Source organism: Lipophrys pholis, assembly GCF_963383615.2.
Source record: "Lipophrys pholis genome assembly, chromosome: 8".
Classification (NCBI taxonomy): Eukaryota; Metazoa; Chordata; class Actinopteri; order Blenniiformes; family Blenniidae; genus Lipophrys; species Lipophrys pholis.
The window spans coordinates 23,557,356-23,571,446 of NC_137630.1; the positions used below are offsets into that span (position 1 = coordinate 23,557,356).

Genomic DNA, 14,091 nt, shown 5'->3' on the forward strand with positions numbered 1-14,091 from the left:
GCATGTGCATTGACATGCTCTGACGGGTCAATCAATGAGGAGGAGATGCAGTTCGCTGCTGTTTCATTGACCTGCTGTGCTAAAAGAGAGCAAGTAAGGGTCAGCTCTTCTGCCGGTGCTGGTTGCTAAATTCATTCCTTCTTTTATAACCAGCTTGGCGCAGTTTGCGGTGCGGAATTGTCAGTTTTTGTGTTTTGCCGAGCTGAATGCTCTTCATTATTTTTTATTTCACCTGCATTGAACCACAAAACCTCAATAAGATTGAAAATTGAAAGTGTTTCATGATTCACTTCAATGTTCATTCTTCGGAAGAGTAATTTTATTAAAAGAAAGCCACACACTCTGTAATGCGACACTGAGCAATTTGTTGCCAGTATGAGTCATATTTTGTTGGCGGCATTTTGTTGGGTGTTGTGGTACGCACACCGCCTGATCGTGTGAAGGTCCTTGGTTTAAGTATGGGCTCGGGATTTTTGCCGTGTGAAGATTGCAAGTTCTCTCTGGGGGGTTATATATATCGCCACAATTAGAGCTCCAGTTTTCTCAGAAAGTCATAACACTGGGGTCTGAGCTTTGTTCTGGTGAATCTTAATGGCCTTCAGTTGTCGCCGTGAATGAATGAATAAATCATTATTACAGGGTTGATGTTTGTGTGAACAGCGTGTTGGCGAGATGAAACACGTTCTTGACTCGACTTGATCTAAACGACTTTCAACTCGGAGTAATGTTATAAAAAGTGCAGCAGGTAGAAGTGAAAGTCATATAGTCCTTAGCCTTTTTTTTCCCCCACGTTAAAATATTTGCAGATTTCGCAGGATGCATATTGCCCGCAAGTTGATTTTTAAAATGTTACACGAGAAAATGTGGCGAAACGATCAATAATGGAGATTATAAGTTTAAATGATTATGTGTGTCTATCCCAACACAAACTTCTTAATATTCAAATTGAAGCTTACCCTAATACGGGAAAACAGCTTGTGTTACATACATGCATTGGAAGAGAAAAACCCCTTCTGTGTGTATATAGGCCTAATTCGGTTTCAGACATCAGCCTTCTAAAAAAATGTATTTTCCTACTCTTGTTTCCTGGCAACACGAATCCAATAAATTGGTTTATGAAACTTATTAAAAACATTACATTTACTTGGCGAAGTTCAAACACTTTTTCCTTTTTCTTCTCGGCGCCAACAAACAACAAACAAAGGTTCAGAGAAAGTTAGAGGAGAAACCCGCGGAAGAGAGAACAGGGCCGACTCGTCCCCTCGCAGCAGCGTGTTGCGCCATTAGCACCTTTGAAACATCTGTTCTAATTTCAAACGGTGACAAAAAAAAAATTTGCAACTCAAAGGTAAAAATGAGGTACAGTAGAGAAATAACAAGGCGGACGAACGGGAGAACAAAATATGCCCCATTGTATTTTCCGAGCGTCTCTCTCTCGCTCTCTCTCTCTCTCTCTCTCTCTCTCTCTCTCTCTCCGCATTTCATCTCCTCCAGCTGTGAAAGACTTCATTACTTCACCTTGGAAAACAGCTCCGTCAGGCCCAGGTGACAAATGAACAGCCTTAATTGTGTTGATCATTTTAGCTTATGTTTGTTCATGGCTGGTACTGAAACTAATTTTGGAATATGAGAGTGAGTCGTCAACATATTGAAACCAGTGCAAGAACAAGCACATTGTGATTCTCTGTTATTTTGTCTCTTCGACGGCGCAATTGTTTTTTTCCTGCAATTCAATAGTTTGTTTTCTGCATAACAATCGTTACCATTTACATGTCAGGGACAAAGTGAGTTTTTTTTTTACTTTATTCGCTGCTATGATAAATTACATCTGTCAATGAAGGCTCTTATATTAAAGACATGCATCTTCCAGGACAAGCGCAGACACCGAGGCATATTTGCACGGTGTTATGATGCTCAAGGTGAAAATAAAATCTTTGGGTGGAGAAAAAAAAGAAGCCTTTTTTGATCTTTACTGAAAATCCACGCAACTTTTTTCCATCTTCACCTATCTTGTAAAGCTATATAGTTAAGTAACCTTTTTCAGTTAATGACTTTTTACACCACATACGCTTTTGGAAATAATGAGGATGTGTAGAATTGCATCTCTAGTAGGGAACAGAGTGTGACAAAGAAGAGACAAGAGCCAGTGTTCTTACAAGGAGGGGAAATTTTTATTTATAACACATGGTGCTGACAGGGAATCTCCAGCTCAGCTTCTATATTACAAGGTTGATCTGCAAGGCTGCGCATGTACTGTACGGTATTTGGAAACCAAGATTGCAGTGGCACTATAAACACACGCTTGAAACAACAGACTCTTTCCCTTTTTTTTTTTTTTTTTTTGGTTTTGTTTTACATTTCCTTAAAAAAATGGTACAAACAACAATACAAAATATTTGTGCTGTTGACAATTTACAAAAAAAGTCTTTTGACTTGATAACTGTGCAATAATTTTTTTTCTTTTTCATCTTTTTTTTCTTTTTTCTTTCTCCTCCTTTTGAAACTATGTGAGTATGGTACACCAGAATCCCCTCTGGATTGCAGCCTCCGTCATGCGGACTGCGACACTTTTTCGAAAATGTTGAATGGTTACTGTAGTAGAACTCATCTGTCCCGTTATAAAAAGACACATGCAAAAAGCTCCAATTGTACAGTTACAGTTTGCCTAACTTGGTCTGTTTTTTAGCTTCAAGCAAATACTACAATATGTACACTTGGACTCGGGGAGCATCGGGAGAACTCATACAAAACACTGCTGCCTGTTGATGTGATTTTGCCCACAGCAGGACCAACTTCGGTTGGAGCCTCCCGTGTGTGTGTGTCCTGGGTCAGGCAGTGTCCAGAGTGAGACCAAATGTCCTAACACCGGAGAGACAGAAGCGCCAGACAAAGTCAGGGTTGTACTACAGAGGCGCCACAGTTCTTCCTTCCTTCCCTTTTGCTGATTTCTCCCTCACTTCAGCGAGGAAACGTCAATAAGATGAGAGGACCGAGTACGAAACGAGTAATGATCGATCACCTTTTAGTTGTTCCCACAAATTGCATTTGAATAGGAAGGGGGGGTGGGGGGGTGGGGGGTGTGAGTCAAGTCTGACCAACTCCAGTGTTGACTTGCTGAGTTATTGTGAGTCATTGAGAACATTCAGTATCATAATGGCATCCTGCTATGTATGTATGACACAGTTATAAAGGTCAGTTACCTTGTGTAAAGTGTATCTGTGTGTGTGTGTGTGTGTGTGTGTGTGTGTGTGTGTGTGTGTGTGTGTGTGTGTGTGTGTGTGTGTGTGTGTGTGTGTGTGTGTGTGTGTGTGTGTGTGTGTGTGTGTGTGTGTGTGTGTGTGTGTGTGTGTGTGTGTGTGTGTGTGTGTGTGTGTGTGTGTGTGTGTGTGTGTGTGTGTGTGTGTGTGTGTGTGTGTGTGTGTGTGTGTGTGTGTGTGTGTGTGTGTGTGTGTGTGTGTGTGTGTGTGTGTGTGTGTGTGTGTGTGTGTGTGTGTGTGTGTGTGTGTGTGTGTGTGTGTGTGTGTGTGTGTGTGTGTGTGTGTGTGTGTGTGTGTGTGTGTGTGTGTGTGTGTGTGTGTGTGTGTGTGTGTGTGTGTGTGTGTGTGTGTGTGTGTGTGTGTGTGTGTGTGTGTGTGTGTGTGTGTGTGTGTGTGTGTGTGTGTGTGTGTGTGTGTGTGTGTGTGTGTGTGTGTGTGAGCCATCTGATAATGTGTGGCCCAGAATCAGGTCTGAATGTCTAATAACCAGAGCAATCCATAAAGCATTTCTGTACTCTGTGAACACCGGATGGCCATCAGCATGTCTGCAGCTCTGCAGCCCGAATTAGAACAATGCTGATCGGGCTCATATATTATAGAACACTCACATATATACAGTAAGGCCTAGAGGAGTGAGTGTGTGTGTGCTAGTATGGACTGTACAAGTTGGGACGAAGCGGAGCCTTTTCACCGGGACGAACAGCGGCATGAGTATGGCTGTAAGCTCACACAGAATCGTACAGACTCTCTTCGATGGCTTTTTGTGAAATACAACTCGCCGGGTGTTCCTCTGAAACACAAGGGGAGTGACAGGAAATGCAGACACTGCACATTAAAAGATAAATCATGTCACCGAATGTATAAAAAAAAAAAAACGAGAGAAAAAGTTTTGTATATACAACATTGACATGTAAGAAATAATCACAAACAGCGGAACATAACAGCTGTGTTTATTTTGAGGGGATGTTGAGTGGGCTGAGCAGCGGAGGGCAAGATGGAAACTCTTCTCTCTCTGAGCTTCTACATCACAATCTGGTTTACATCCACCTATGAATCAAAAATCAAGAAATTGCTACCCTGTTGACCTTTAGTAATTACACTTAGATGTCTCTTTTCTTGTTTTGAGGTGATCTTAATTTACCTGGAAATCAGAAAGAAAAAAAAAAAAAAAATCTCAAAAATCAACTTCCTTTAAACTCAAATCCGAAAATAGAAATTTTCTTTCAACAGTTTTATGAATCAATTATCGTTTGTCAAAAAAAATAAAAATGTTTTTTTATTAAAACAGCTAAGGCATAAAAAAAAGAAAAGAGTACAAGACGTGGATCCTTTTCATCACATCTTCTATGGAGATTTCCAACAAGCATTCATCATATTCAGAATTAATTGAACGGTCTGGCCAATCCACACCGAGTTTAAACCCGTCGCCACTGAGAAGGCTTTCAACGGGCCCTCAGAAGATAAGGAATGATTAAACCTTTCTATCATTCACTAGCATCTCCCTGGTCCCTCTGTGAAATGTTTTGCATATTTTAATGATTTAATACACAGACTAAAGCTCTCTTTTTCCCTTGTTCGCTCGACGCAGTTCTGGAGGCCTGAAATATGATTACAAAAGCCCACGGGTAGTGCCGCTTTTTCATTAAGTCACAACAAAAATGCCTTTCACAAATGTCTGTCTTGTAGAAAGAGTTATTACTCATGCTTTAGTTTAGGTTTTTTCTTCCCCCCCCGCCCGCCCTGCTTTGATAAAGTGCAGGGCTTCGTAGAGGCTTTTCCCTTCCTTTAACTTTCTTTCAAAACCTCTTGAACTCCAAGCCAAAAATTTCAGGAGAAAATTTCAGATGAATGAAATGCAGCCTGAAGAGAGACAGATTGTGAAGGCGCTAAGTCCCTGGCCGAGGCTCAATTCCCCCAGTTTCCATGACAGGGACCCGGACCAAAGTTTGTACTGTATGTTCAAACTTTTGTGAAGGAACAACGGCGAATCAAACAGAAGTAAAGAACGAGGTCGTACGAGCTCCCAGTTGTAACACAACCCGAGCTATTCGAAGACCATTAGACACTTTGTGTTGGTGGATTCCTCTGTGTACTACCTGGGGCTATGTCAGTTACCTTTAAGTGTCGGAATCAGCATGCAGACCATTAATAAGGCAAAGTCTCCTTAAATAACCCTCACATGTACTTCACATAAAGGAACTCCATCGACAAACCTTTTTAAGATTTTAGTTGCACACACAATAAAACAAACACAGCTGTTATCGAAGCCACAATAAACAAAGATGCATCTCTTCTCTAAGACAGTCCCATTATGTATGTTTGTGATTTTTTTCGGTAATCACATTCAAGTTGGCTGTGATCGAGGAGCACAGATATGCCTGACTTGAAACGTTAATGATTTATAACTTCCAGACACACTGTAGGCCTATGTACAGTACGTTTACATTAAAACGCCCTCGTGAGCCAGTCGCTGCTCCTCTGACGCCAGCGCTGACACCTCCCACAGCTACCACAGCCCTGCAGGACGGGAGAAATGACAAGGGAGGTCTGAATTAAAGGGTCAGGGGTCGTATGGGGGCATGTAGGCCCGGAAAATGGCAACCAATCCTGAGTTAGCGGGAGTCTGCTAAGATACGCACCACTGAAGGCACTTTTTTTTTTAAACAACAGTGCTTCTGTTCTAAGTAATTCAAGTTCAAGAAAGAATAAACCAGAGCCCTCCTTGCAGGAAGGACTTTCATATCTATGTTCTTGTTCGTCTTCTTTTTTTTTTTTTCCCCACCCCTTTTGTTTGCCTCAGACAAAGCAAGCAGCTCAACCTAAAGCTTCTTCAGAGAGACAGGCGGGGGCTGACAGCGAGGGAAAAGTGAAAACCCTCAGGAATAGGGAACGGCTTGAATCGAAGGGGAATGAGGACAGAAAAAAAAAAAAAGCTACACAAACTTAAGTAAAAACAGAATCTGACAAATGTAACTACAATCTACATCTAGCATAAACCAGAAAAAAAAAAAAAAAAGGATTCTAACCAAAGCACAAGAGTTTCGAAAATACACACTGCGTGAAGCCTGTAGAATCAGAGCCTCTGTTTGAGTCTCAGACAGGCTTAGAGCAGGAGACGGTCGAGAAGAGCTCCTGAAACTGACTCGGCACTGGTCCTCTGTGGTGGCTAATTTGATCGGTTGGTTGGTTGGTCAGTCAGTTGGTCGGTGTGAACATGTCCTAGATAACGTGTGTTCAGTACGGGTGTAAAAGCCCCATGTGGCATGGGGAGCAGAGCATGGCAGGCCAGCTGACGGGACGAGGGAGAGTGTGCGTGTGTGACGGGGACAGACTTTGTTTGTTTCTTAGTCCTCGTCCCCTCCTCCGTACATGTCGGCCAGCTTCTTAAAGCGGGGGCCCCAGTCGTTGAGGTAGTCATAGTCCTGGTCCCCCGTGCTGGAGGAGTTGAGCGAGCTGACGGAGCCGGCGGTGGAGCCGCTGCCCTCGTAGTCGAACACGAGGAGGGAGTCGTAGGGGGGCGCCGTGGGGTCGTTGTCTGCTGCTCGCAAACCCTACAGAGGAAAATAACAAACAAACAAAAAAAAAGTTATTGCATGTCAAGTGGAGAACATGATGGATGAAACAAAGCAGCTCTGGCCAGTGATGAAAGGTAAAAACTAAATACTATTAAATTCATCAGCTGAGCTCATAGTGGAGAAATACTGTCCGAAGGCATAATTCCTGTGAAAGAAAATAACGCAAGGATTAAATATTATTATTCTTAAAAAAAAGTGCATGCAACTGGGCTTCCAGAGATAGAACAACACTGGGTGAAAGAAAGTAGGAGAAAGAGAAAGAAGTTCAGCACCATAAATTAAAAATACAGTGGAGTGCTGAAGGTTGCTGCTTTTACTTGAATTCACCAAGAAATGTTTCTCTGTTCGGGATACTTTAACATTAATGTTGTTCACTCTTGAAAGAAAACCTTAAGACTTGACATCAAATTGATGTAGACATTCATATTCATATAGACTCTTATAGTCAATCGCTACCTTACATGCTGATGAGCGCAATCAATAATTAATGAAATTATGAACATGGAAAATATCAGTGAACACGTATTCCTATATAGACAGTGCTTTGATTTTTACATCAAAATAGAACAACTGCTAATGCGGTTGTTCTTGAGGTTTGAGATTTAGTATTTTAATTACTGCTTTGGAGAATTTTGCAGTGATGTGTAAAGCGTACCTAAAGTCCTTAACACTTATAAGTTTTGAGGAGATAAGCAGCATAAATGGCTGATTAAACCATCATTACGGGCTTCCTGGGGCCAATTCTTCTAGTACAGCACAGCTGGTTTAAACTCTGCAGTTTGTGTTCAGAAGCACGTCTGGATCAAAGCTTCTTTTCATCAGGCCAGCAGTCACCGTGAACGCATAAATTATAGTGTATTGTGTATAGAGATGCAAAAATAAGGAGCTTTCTTTCGATCAAATTTGAGTCACTACAGTACAGTAAATGATCTGAAGGTCAGGCAGATGAAGACTTGGGCTTCGTTCATTTTGGTGGAAAACCCCCTCCCCCAAAAACCAGGCAATGTTGTGGATAGAAACCTAAAAAGTCTCGGCCCCCGTGGGAACAATGCGTTGCAGAAGCAGCGTGTGTTTGCTGTGTTTGTGGTTTACCAGACTGCTGGAGCGAGATCAGGTGAGTACATGTGTTAGGGGGGAAAGAGGGAGAGAGGGAAAAAGGTACAGAAAAAGAGGGAGAGGTGAAGAGAGAGAGAGAGAGAGAGAGAGAGAGAGAGAGAGAGAGAGAGAGAGAGAGAGAGAGAGAGAGAGAGTGTCAAGGCTGAATGGATGAAAGCTGAACAGCTGCCAACACCTCTCGAGTGTGAACGTGTTGTCACGAGTCTGTCAATCAGCATTTTCTCGCATCAGTGTGCCAGCACTGGAGTTGTGAGTGTGACAGTGCATGTCTGTGTCTGTGTGTGTGTGTGTGTGTGTGTGTATGAGTGTGTGTGTGTGTGTATGTGTGTGTGTGTGTGTGTGTATAAACCTGACAAAGTGAGAGTAACTGTAAAGTCAAACAAAACACGTTCCCACCACCACACTGGAGTTTACATACAGAGCAGCTTTCAGAGATGTGTAATCACATTAAATGTCAGATCGATGGAGAGTTACAGTGAGAGGCCAACTCTCAGTGGGAGAAACAGTCTAATGACTGCTGAGACCCTGTGAGCACAGTGTGTGCATTTACCTCGTGGATAAAGTCCCCAATGTCTCCGGGGTGGGGCACGACGGGTCTGATGGGGTACTGGGACTCGGGGATGATGGGACGCTCGTCTACCCTGCGGACACCGGGCGGCTTGCTGATGATGTGCTCCAAGGAGTCGGGCTGCTGCAGCTGGCTCAGATCATAGTCCTGCACAGCCACAGGGGGCACAGAGATGCAAGCAACGCAAAAGGTCAACTCCGGAAAGCACGTATGCACTTGTCTTCACGTGTGTGTGTGTGTGTGTGTGTGTGTGTGTGTGTTTGTGTCCTGCAGGAGCTCACTTGGTCCTCCTCTCCTCCTCCCTCTTCATCATATTTGAGGATGTTGTCTCTGACATCGTCTTCAGGGTCAATAAGCAGCTGCTTCGTCTGCCTCTCCTTCTCTCTGCGCTTGATCCACACCACAAACAACAACACCATGCCTGCAAGGATACACATATGATTGTGACAGACCTGTAGGGTATGCTGCAACAACGAGCAAGAAAATGAAGGAATAATACAAAACAACTGACAATCAGGAAGCACTTCAGAGTTTTCTTTTTAAATAGTCAGAGTCTAACTTCCTTGCTTACGGCTCTGTGCAGAGATGTTGGGGTTTTACACAGATGATGTTAGGCAGGTGTAATTCTCAAGATCTCCGTTGAGCAACTTAGAATTTGATCACGTTGGCATCTGCTCACGTTCCCGTGGAAACCGTAAATGTTTGTCTACCAGACTTCATGGCATCTCGCGGTTCACAAGGTCGGCCTAACCGACGCTTTGAAAAATAAAGCGCACATGTATGAAGTGATTATAGTCATACTTAAAACACCAATAAAACTCCCAATCACTTCCTGTAGGTCAGGAGCAAACAGCCTTTGTTTGGTTGGCATGACAGCCATGTACTGTATGAGAGCGGTATTGTTATACAACCAACACAATACTCTGCGGGGAGGGGGGGGGGCTACAGATTAATAGGTCAAAGAACTTTGATATAGAACAACAGCTCATGATGACAATCTGTGTGTTGCCTGATCTACAAAAGCTGTGGTTGTATGATATCTGGAGAAAAGCTGATATTACATTGATCTACTAAGCGACGCGCTGAAGATTGTGCCAAAGAGACTGAATACTATACTAGATGTCCACCAGATGATTCAAAACACGAGGAGGAGTTAATGCTAAAGACTTGGTGTACAATGTGGAATTTGACTCCAATGTCTGAAAATGTTTGCGTTACAATCAGAGTTGCTGCGCTTTTTGTGGTGAGATACATTTCCTCTTCTGGCTCCCTGCAACTTTTATTCTAAGACTTTAGTTTAAGATGATTTCTGTGCTGTGCCCTGTATTTCATCTTGAAATCTTTTTTTGAATCCCTTCTGGTGCTCTTGCTTTTACCACAGTTTGGACTTTATGGTAGATTGTCTCAGCTTTCTTTTTCTTTTTTCTTTTTTGTTTTTGACAAAATGTAATTTATTTGGTCCAATATGTTTGATAACTTCCTACATCAACACATCCACAACGCATTTTATTATCACGGTTCATTTTCTGAGAGCAAATGAAGCGGCTGCACTTGGTTACTGTCTTATCTTTGTGTTTATTTTAATTTGGTGACCTTTTAAATGTTTTACTCTGGCTCTCGTGTTCCCGCACTGCAGATGTCAGACAGTTCTCTGCCGTCTTTGTTGCCTTGATTTCAAATGTAATCTTTGTCTCTGTGTTTGTTTTTATGCTGTTAAGAACTTTGTGCTGCATTGTCATTTTCATGAGCAGTGCTCTGGAAATAAAGATTAATTGATTGATTGACTGAACCAGGTTCAGTTGAGCTGATTGAATTGCTTTGAGATGCGTCCTTCCAGGACAAATGAGAACGTGCACAGACACGTTTCATTTAGTTCATATGGGGGCTCAGGGCTCCATCCAGTCACTCTGGTGAACAAAAGGAGTAATGCATGCAAAACTCTGACAGTGGAACTGAGGTTCCTGGTCTGAAGCCTCCCGGCCTGATCCATCTGCAGCGAGTGAATCTCTTGTCTTGTCTGCCTGTCCTATCCTTTTCTCTCATTCTATCCCCTAACCCCAACCGGAACAGCGGAAAGCCGCCACCTCTGAGCCTGGTTCTGCAAAGCTTTCTTCCTCTAAAAACTGGAGTTTTTCCTTCCCACAGTCGCTTGTGCTTGTTCATGTGGAATTGTTGGGTTTTCTCTGTATAAGTGTCCTGAAATGACTGTTTTTTTGTTTTAAGCCTTCTGTCTTGTCTGAGAGTTTGTTTTATCAACTTCAGCAGAAATTTGATTGTTTGTCTCACTCATGATGTGCTCTACCTGTACCTCATCACCCTTGTCTTCTTAGGTTGATGTAGTTGCCCTTTGTCTCTGTGATTCGATTGTTTTCCCTGCTTGTATCGCCACTTTGTCTCAGCAGTCTGTTTGTTCTTGTTCACCTTAACAACCTGCTCACTGCTTTAACCTACACTCCCTTCCTGGTTTGTATCTAATTGGATTTTTTTGTTACTTAAAAAAAAAAAAATCTTTATTTAAAGGTCACTTTAAGTTCTGTTTTGTGTATTCCTCTCTCTTGATCAGTGCAAACATAATTATCAGAATATAATTACTAGAGTACTTTTACATTCAATTCTCACCATTTTAAATCAGTGCCTAATGACTGATGAGCTGTCAATAATGTTTGGTTGAGTTATTAGAGGTAGAGGATGTCTCTTATGCACCAGCGGATGTGTCAGCATTAAGTAGAAGCTTGAACTCATTTATGATTTAGCCCAATTGGCTTCTCGGAATGCCAATCTAACCTTGAATCATGAATATCAGTCTGACATTTGTTTCACAGATGCTTAAAAAAAGGCATCACCATGACCTTTCCCCAACAAATCACACACCAACACCAGAGCAGAATGCACCAACAGGACTCAAACTGTTATTTGTTGATTAGTTTGGAAAGCGTTTGTTTTCTTGTCTTTAAATCGTTCTAATTTTAGGCATTATTTCTTTTATCAGCGTAATTGAACTTTATCCTTCGTGGAAGGTGTTTCTCCATCATCACTGAAAATACTTTTTTCTCAAACTGGGTATGCTGTGCCTGAGCAAACAAACATAAAAGTATTAATTTATTAAAGTGGGTCACTTTCGAACTTGAGCTTGTAGTGAAAAGGGTGCTAAAATAATTTATTGAGAATAATTGTTTGAAATAACTTGGGAACAAATCTTTATAGTTGTTGATCTGGGGGACTTGCCTGTGTGAGCAACAAAGTAAAGCAATAACTGTTATTACAGACACCAGAGGTATTTCACCAGTAGTGAAGGGATTCATCCATTATCCAAAGTGCTGCTCATGTTGGTGGATTAAAGCCTTGTGAATGTTTAATGACTGCCCTGTGCTGCACTTTTTTTTTTTCTCTTTTTTTTTTTTTTGTTGAACAAAGGCAATCAGAGGCCACTTTTGATCCTGTAAATGCGTGGGCGTGTGGCATGCTGGAGAGCTGAATGTTGAAAGATCCACGACTCACTCAGCAGGATGATGATGCAGATGAGGATGGAGATAATTGCTCCAGTCCCGAGTCCTGCGGCCGCCACGGCCCCGAGTGTGGTGCAGTCGCCGTTTTCATCGCAGGGGCAGACTTTCACTTTGATGATTGACCTGTTGGACAACGGAGGGTTCCCCGAGTCTGACACTGTTACCGGGACCTCATACACCCCCGGCTCCAAATATATCTGGTACCGCAGACCCAGACGAGCATAATCGCCTGTGCAGAGTGAATCGGAAAGAGAAAAGTCATATTTATTAAGTCCAAAATTAAATTTCTATCTGAAGATTAAATTACTATGATATAACACTGATGTTGAGCCAGGCAAAAATCTTAATTAGAATCTGATTTCAATATCAAATTTAAAGTTTTGGATACCTTGAAAACTTTAAATCTTTATTCATTCTGTGTAATGAGCTCAAAACATGTATCTTGTTAAAGTTTTCCTTCAGGGAAAAAAAGAAAGTTAAATTAAAATCGGCTTAAATATTGTAACTATGGGCCTTTTGACACACTTGAAACCATGAAAGGCAATTTTAAAAGAAATAGAAATAAGAAGTATAGAACCAGTACATGGCTAATAACTTTAAATAGCGTATCCACATATCCACAAAAATATCCAAAACGTCTTATGTTTTCATTGCTTTTCAGCCTCACCACTGAGCCGAGAGATGGTCCAGTTGCGGCGGATGCTGGTGGGGTAGTTAGGCAGCTCAAAGACAAAGGGTCCAGCGTTGGGGTCTGTGTCAGCATCGGCAGCAGTGATATTGACACCATTGACATTCTTGTTCACCCGTTCACAGATCTGAGACTCCTTGGGTATGAGCGCTGGGGGGTTGTCATTAATATCTATCAGATAGATCTGCAACGTGCCCGTGCCGCTGGCTGCAGGAGAGCCTGCGAGGAAGAAGACGGAAAAGAATACATCAAGACAGGAGGAAAAGATGACGAGAGAAGACGCGTGCAATGACAGGAAGTGAAGTCCAACAGAGGAAGGCAATAATGAAAAAGGATAGGGAGAGTGAGAGAGACACGAAAAAGAAAAGAAAAAGGAGTGAAAGGAACATTGTTCATTCACGATGATGCTGGAGGTGGGGATGGTATAGAGCTGGAGGAGAATTTCCCCCCGTTGACAGAAACACTTCTGACAGTTGTGCTTTCCAGTTCCTCTTTTAGCCTTAGAGCCAAATCAAACCCATCACAGTCAATCCAGATGCAGGCACAGCGCATCCAATCGCCTAGAGTTGTCTTAGGTACACTAATGATGACTGTAACACAATCAAACAACTCCTTGTCTGTGTGTGTTTACAAGATACTATAAGAGTCATGTATGGATTTGGACATAAAGACTCGTCATTAAAAATATATTTCTGAAAGACGAACAAAACACTGTTATCGCACACAGTTCCCAATTGTTGCACACAAATTACAAGTACTTCTACTGTATATATTGTGTGATTAATGTGTGTCTCCACTGCATGTGTACCAAATAGATATTCGGGTTTTCGCATTATTATAAATATTTATTTAGCTTTTAAAGCCATAAAGGACATCTCTAAAGTGTATAAGTTACCTGAGTGAGCAAAGCACTGTAGAAGCTGTTTAACCATGTGGTATAATGTCAGTCTGAGGACACTTTGAAGGTAATTGGAGACAGTTGGTCTGAAGCTACCAGAGACATTCTTTTACAGCTGCTGCTAAAGCTACACCATCAGCTTTGGACTGCAATAACGTGCACTAGTGCACACGGGCACACTCACACCCAATCCGCAGACACATTGATGAAGTTGCTTCAGTGATTGAACACAGCAACAGACCGTCAGTCACTGCATTTATAGAGAATAAAGAATAGACTGATCAGCAAGTGGATAACGGAGCAGAGAGAATAATGCATGAAAACATAAGTGCAATGCAAAAAAAGTAAAGAAAATACAAAAAGAAAATACAAAAAAATGAACTCGAGAGTGTCTCTGAAGTACAAAGCTAGGAGCTGTTTATTGAGTGAGTGTCAGGGGGTGATGACCCTTCGCTGCCTCCAATTACGAATCATTTCCCTGTC

The 14,091-nt window shown here is 42.0% G+C and overlaps 1 protein-coding gene across 1 annotated transcript in view; it reads right to left on the reverse strand.

Moving 5' to 3' along the window:
- Positions 1-6,601: 6,601 nt before the first annotated feature.
- Positions 6,602-14,091, reverse strand: part of LOC308112974 (cadherin-4-like) — a gene marked incomplete at its 3' end in the record, with an annotated part of 231,031 nt that continues 223,541 nt past the window's right edge. Inside the window, exons 13-17 of the mRNA XM_080468827.1 lie at positions 12,690-12,929; positions 12,015-12,251; positions 8,798-8,937; positions 8,499-8,663; positions 6,602-6,808 (exon numbers count right to left, since the gene is read on the reverse strand). Of these exons, the coding sequence (XP_080324953.1) occupies positions 6,602-6,808; positions 8,499-8,663; positions 8,798-8,937; positions 12,015-12,251; positions 12,690-12,929 (989 nt within the window). The remainder of the gene's footprint in view (positions 6,809-8,498; positions 8,664-8,797; positions 8,938-12,014; positions 12,252-12,689; positions 12,930-14,091) is intronic.